Source organism: Anopheles marshallii, chromosome 3, assembly GCF_943734725.1.
Source record: "Anopheles marshallii chromosome 3, idAnoMarsDA_429_01, whole genome shotgun sequence".
NCBI lineage: Eukaryota > Metazoa > Arthropoda > Insecta > Diptera > Culicidae > Anopheles > Anopheles marshallii.
The window spans coordinates 68683389-68689565 of NC_071327.1; the positions used below are offsets into that span (position 1 = coordinate 68683389).

A 6177-nucleotide genomic window follows, 5' to 3' on the forward strand; every position below is an offset into this window, starting at 1 on the left:
AAAAGTTTAACCAAAAACTACGTAGAAGAATTTTTGGGCAGACAGATTCGACACCTCCAAACCTAGGCGAAATCGTGCAGTTGCCGTAAAACGTTAGACATTACTATATATTAGGTTGATAGTAAACGAAAAGTGTGAGGCAAAAAGTGGCGTAATGCGCAACAGACACATGTTGTGAGTACAACACCACCGAATGTATGATGCAGTTTGTATGAATTGTATGTTTGCAGTTTATCTGCTTGTAGTTTGTGTTTTTGGGTGTACCCTACAGTCATGTCGTTGATGGCAGTGCACTTCTGTTTATTAATGTATCTTCCGGTTTGATTACTGATACCGCTCTTTTCCCTTCATTATGTGTTGTTCTTTTAAACGTTTAAACCGTCTTGATGTTTTTTTTATCGCACTTATAGCCAAGCATATATTATTATGATTAATTATTATTGTATAAAATGTGAAATGATTAGGGAAACAAAATGCGATCGTGAAGAAAACTTATCTTCACGATATGAATACCCACATTACAGGCATAATATACTGCTAACGTTTTAGGAGAAGTGAGTTAGCAGCAATACAAACCACACCGCATAATTGTGTACTACTAATACTGGTGTTGGCCATGAGCCGAATTGATGAGAAGTAGTTGATAACAGGCACGATCGAATGCAACAATGCCAATGGATAAAAAAAAACGGTGAATGCCCATAGCGAATGCCGGGGATGCCGACTTGAATGATATGTTTGTTAGGCGTAAATGGCATAAACCGAAAGCTGGAGTCATCCATATATACATATGAAACATACATTCATACACATTCACTTTTCATACGAACGCATTCGTGCTCATAGGGGATGCCCTATGTGTAATACTATAAAGTACCATAAGCATACGGAACGGGGGCAAAGGCTTCACAATGTGGTGGGATGCTGCAGTTGAACGAAATATGTTCTTTCCTTCAGTGTTTGGGTCGATCAAGCTGATCATAATTGCAGACATACAGCAACACACAGTGGTTATTAGCTAATGGTTTTACTAAAGATTAAACATAGTTAATTTACGTATCGAAACACGAACCTATAAATCGTGCCAGGCCTCCTTTCCACACATACACACACACACAGAAAGTTTGTCCCTAAACCCAATGTTAATCTTCTCGAGAAATGTACGCTATATCCCGCTGTTCTAATAATGATATTAGTTATGAAAAACCTTACACATAACATCTGGAGCTAACAAATGTGCGTACCAAACATCTCAGAGTCTCGTCAGAAACAGATGGAACGATCCCGTGGGCTATAAGGGTTTGGTAAAATTTGTGCAACTAAGAGCAAACGAGCAAAAAACGGGTGTGTCGATAGGCGTGTACATGTGAGACGATAAAGGGTGGGATAGGGGGTTGATACACGAACCGATAAAGATAAATATACGCTTTCCACATTTCTCACTTAGTAGGTGACGAGCTCTGCTGCGAGCTGTATAATGCATGAAGCAGAAATAAAGGCAATTTAGATACGATACAATAACCCTGATGGATTAGTGAAATTCCAGATGGAACGATACTTTACACCGCAATTAATAACTAGCCGCTGGCAGTGCACACAATATATAAGGGTACATTATCATCTAACTTCTCGCATCTAAATCACGTTCGTGTGTGTTGTACGCCTTATGATCTTCCAGTATGCTGCTAAGGTACGACATCAGCGTGTGCGTTCCAAACTGTCATGAGTTAATGCCTGGCGGGCCACAGTTGGTAAGCTTTTCTTTAACCTCTTCCAGATCTGCCTGGCTCTCGTTGCAAAGCAACGTTAGAAACTGTAAGTATTCTTCGTAATCCAGCGTTGACTTCCTGCGAAAAAGAAACCACACCAAAGGAAGGTGGGAAAGTAATTATTTCTTTGCTCCACACGTGTAACATCCTACTTCCTACTGCTGTCTGTCTCGTTTCGAAGGGTGGAAAATTGTGTAAAGCGATGTAATCACGCGATATACGCGGGTTAGCAAACAGACGGCGGTAAGCGTACCCATGACCTTACCTAAACTCGAAAAATGTTAACCCGGTTTGGGTGAGCGTGAAGTGTTTGGAGCTGATGAGGTCGGCCTGTTGCATCCAGCAATCACTTTGCGACAGCAGGATGCGTTTTCCATCACCTTGGAAAGAGTTCAACGTTGGCCGGTACTTGGCGAACAGTGTAAACATCGAGGCTAGCGTTGGTGGTTTCACCTTGGTCGGTGGATTAGACATCAGCAACAATTTTGCCACTGGATAATTTTGAGGAGAAAGGGCCCAAAAGGTGTGCTGAACGAAGGCGCGTGTGTATGTACGTCTGTCGTCAACGGTTCGTTTGGTAGCAACGATACGCGTTGCTATGGTTCAACTCAGGACGTGTAGCAATCGCTACTTTGGTAACGTAGTTTCCATTGTGAAAGGTCAATACGGACGGATTGCAAATTGTTTTGGAACTCTTACTTTATGTACTCAATTCTTGTACAAATAAGGTTTACTGATTGACTAGTACTGGCGCTAATAGTGCGCAACAATGGAAATAGGGTATTAAGGTACTTTGGATGGGTAACATAAACAAGCTGTTTATTTTATTTTGTTCCATTATGCCGACCATATTGGGCCTATCACGCCTCTGTCCATGAGGACGACCTAAAAGTATTTTACGGGCTGGGTCGTATGGTCAATTCAATGATATGACCAGTCCACCGGTTGTCAGCCAGCTCTCTAGTGTGTATTGTATATATTTTTGTCCTAAGATTGGTGAAATTTTGGAGGACTGGAAAGGTGCCATCTTCGACCAATGATGTATATGTCATCAGCGTATATAGAAGAGCGTGCTCATAAAAGATGGTATCTGAAGATCACAGGGTATGTGGCGTTGTGTATTGTCATTCATGCTAGTCTGGTAAGTTTGACCTGGATTCAATTAATTACCATACATTACCTACATCGACTCATTTGTTTTCGCAAAAAAGATTTTCTTCAAGAAACCATTAAACAAATGTTTTTAATTCAACGATTATAATATCAACAAAAATAAACAACAAAATATCACTCGATCGACTTGTTCACTTGCATCAGTTTTTCTCTCAAAGTTTTCATTTTCTCTGCAATTCCAGGCAGCAGTAGTTTGGCCAACCTATCCTGCCGGTTGTTTGTGTTTCCCTCTCTTTGTTCAACGCCTATCCGTTTTGGTCGTTTCGCATGGGCATAATAGTTGAAGCATTCGAGCCACACCTCATCACCGTCCGCCGGCAGGCTTGATTTACTTTTGGGGAATATTACAAAACCTCCGTTCTGTGGGCATGGTGGAAAAGTAGCGAAAAACAGATGCAATATTTTCTCCGTCACGGACAGCCGGTAGTACTCTTTCGCTGGTTCCTTCAGTCCATATCGGAACTTGCCCACGCTAGCTAGTGCCGCAATCAGCGCTTCCCTTCCGTTACCACCTGCCGAAAGTCCCAACAACTGACAGGCTTGCTGGTCGCGTATCGGAACGGAAAAGACGCCCGCAAGGCCCGGATTGAGGTGACACGTTAGTTGATTCTGTTGAAATACGTTACATTGGGGCCAGGTGGTGGGAATTTTCGTGTAACGTATCGATTGTACGTCGATAAACCCCAGGAAAATCATGTGCGATTTTGAATCGCAAAGACGTGATGTGGTGGTGGTAAATAATGCTTGCCGTTTACGTTTTTTTTCAGTTTCGATCGTAATGTATGGTCCGATGTTTGGAGGATTGATGGTGGACTCCGCTTTTGCTGGTCCATTTAATCTAAAATCAATCAAAAATTTGCATTAATATCCGATTCGTATCTGTAAGCATAATTTGTCTTCGTATCGTCATACCTACCCTCCTGCGAACTGTCAATCGTGATAATTTCGACATACTCTGGATCAACGGCCTCATTATGGTCGTTTGGCGCCGCCGTGTAGAGATTTTCTTGTTTTATTGGCATGGATACACTATGGGAAGTAGGCGTTGAACCGTTTGGGGACTGATATACCGCTTGTAACGGTGAAACGATAGAGCTGGATGGTACTTGTATTGGAGGAGCGAAGTTAGTCCTAATCGTATTAATTATAGGCGATGTATTGCCGATAGAGTGGTCGCTCGGCACAACGGTAGCGCTCGTACCGGTTGGCTGTATGGCGGAAGTAGAGTCTTCCGTGCAATTTACGATTGGTTGTATATACGATTGCGACTGGTTCTGTGTAGAGAAGATAAATGGTTCAAAGCTCATAGTATCCGGAAGCGGCAAATCTTGGTTCAAGGTATGATTCCGGTTCAAAGCACTACAATCGATCATTTCTGCCGAATTGTTTTCTAGGATTGTAGATTTGAATTTAGAGTAAGTACCAGTACCGTACTTCTTGTTTAGCGCATCATCATCAAACGTCAGCTGGATCCAAATCGGATATTCGCGCTTTTCACTTGGAAGGCATACATCCTGGAGGAGTTTCTCTACCACATCAGGCAACTCTAGCAAATAAGAGCCTTTTATGGATGAGTGATGCTCTAAGTCGCGCAAAAATGTTTCGTTGTCAAGTTCACGTTGCCTTTGAATCATTGATAAGTACTTGGATATTTTATTCAACTTACTTGACCAGTGCTTAAATTTTGACTTCAGTGTTATTATCAACTTTGCCTGATCTTCGAGGACGCAGTTATCATGTGTCATATCAACGAAGCACTGTTTTTTAATTCCCGATATTGCAAGATTCCGATTGTATATGGCGTGGTCCTTCGCGCTAATAATTGGCTTCTTCAGGGCAATGCGGAACAAACCCTCGTGGAAGCGTGTATCGAACCGAACATCCTCCAAGGTTTCACGGATCCGATATTTTGGTTGCAGTACATAGAATTTGTAGACTCGTTTGGCGTAGTACAAACGGGTTCTTTCACTGCGATGTGGAAGCATTTTTGCCAAGACTTCATTTACGTTAGTGTAACGGAAAAACAGATCCCTGGCGTACGCATTTTTCAGCATCAATTCTTCTGCAGGCGATATATTTGATAAACACGAAGCAGTGGATAAATCGGCGACATTCGGATCGATAGATGGTTCCGGAACACTTTGTACATGCTGCGCGCGTTTTTGTGTTATAGCTTTGATATTCGTCATAACTTCACGTATATCTCGCTGCACGTTAGCACTCGATTGTTTCGAGGTGCTCGGCCTATTCGTGGTTCTATTTCTTGCACTCATTTACTCTACTGTTATAGTAGGCCAGCGAAAAACACGAGTTTCGGCCCATGCGAGCTGGAACGGTTTGATAAATGGCGGTTAAATGGTAAATTGTGTTTACAATTTTGACAGCACTGTGTTCGCTCTTTCGGTCAAACTCGGTAACTTCTTCAAGCAAATTATATTTCCTAGAATTGTTAAACAATTTCCACTGGGGTGTTCACTGTCAATAAAATGACATTTCGAACCCCACACACACAGTCGCTCACTCACCCACATACATGGCATAATTGCACATTGAACAATTGGTTTTCTGGCCGCGGAGTGCGATGTAAATATTGTTGCCGCTAGAGATACACATTACGCATTTATCTGCTCGGTGGAACGGTGTTCGTGCGTGCGTGATTGGTTGCATGTAAGCAAACTTCATCCCGTAACCCTATCCTCTCTAAAGACGGTGCATTACCAAAGGTGTCTCCTCCATTTGCTACCGGAGTTGTCTCCATCACGGTGGTGATTACGGTATAGTTTTTAGCGACATCCGCTTCTAGATGGCCTCGTGTTCTGCACGGTGGTTGTGTCATAAAATTTCGATAAGAAAATGATGCGTTGAAAGTAGCTGCAGAACGTGACAGATATTCTACGGTGAACACGCTGCTGCCTCGGTCTAGAGTGAAATCGTGTGTGCTGCGCTGGTCATTGTTTTCCGCACAGAGTCAGCAAAAGTGAGTAGGACGTCCTAGTAGATGCTGTGCGCCAAGTTCGGAAAGGAAACGGTAGTGCAAGATCAGGGAGGAATGGAAAAAAATGGAGTATGTACGATTGTTGCTTCCGGTTAAGGGTAAATTTCCGCAGTGGTAGTGCGGCCGTATGTTTTATTTTTTCTATTTTTTTTGCCGTGCGATGAATATCCGCGATACGAAAACCCGTGTACCAAGTGTCAGATTTGGTGCAAACGCCCGCTTTGCAAGGATGCGTATTTA

The 6177-nt window shown here is 42.6% G+C and overlaps 2 protein-coding genes across 2 annotated transcripts; both read right to left on the minus strand.

Moving 5' to 3' along the window:
• Positions 1 to 1720: 1720 nt before the first annotated feature.
• Positions 1721 to 2243, minus strand: LOC128715091 (tubulin polymerization-promoting protein homolog). Its single transcript, XM_053809973.1, has 2 exons — positions 2035 to 2243; positions 1721 to 1847 (listed from the first exon to the last, which is right to left on the minus strand). The coding sequence occupies exons 1-2, from the start codon at positions 2241 to 2243 to the stop codon at positions 1721 to 1723; spliced, it is 336 nt and encodes a 111-aa protein (XP_053665948.1).
• An 813-nt stretch (positions 2244 to 3056) lies between these two features.
• On the minus strand, positions 3057 to 3964 carry LOC128713072 (uncharacterized). The gene is made up of 2 exons (XM_053807936.1): positions 3897 to 3964; positions 3057 to 3780 (listed from the first exon to the last, which is right to left on the minus strand). The coding sequence occupies exons 1-2, from the start codon at positions 3962 to 3964 to the stop codon at positions 3057 to 3059; spliced, it is 792 nt and encodes a 263-aa protein (XP_053663911.1).
• Positions 3965 to 6177: the final 2213 nt, after the last annotated feature.

What these genes read in the sequence shown, in the direction of transcription:
- LOC128715091 (XM_053809973.1), bottom strand. Translation starts at nt 2,243, where the DNA reads ATGTCTAATCCACCGACCAAGGTGAAACCACCAACGCTAGCCTCGATG. An exon ending in TTAACATTTTTCGAGTTTAG is followed by an intron (nt 1,848 to 2,034) that starts GTAAGGTCATGG and finishes TCTTTTTCGCAG; the next exon opens with GAAGTCAACGCTGGATTACG.
- LOC128713072 (XM_053807936.1), bottom strand. Translation starts at nt 3,964, where the DNA reads ATGCCAATAAAACAAGAAAATCTCTACACGGCGGCGCCAAACGACCAT. An exon ending in AATGAGGCCGTTGATCCAGA is followed by an intron (nt 3,781 to 3,896) that starts GTATGTCGAAAT and finishes GATTGATTTTAG; the next exon opens with ATTAAATGGACCAGCAAAAG.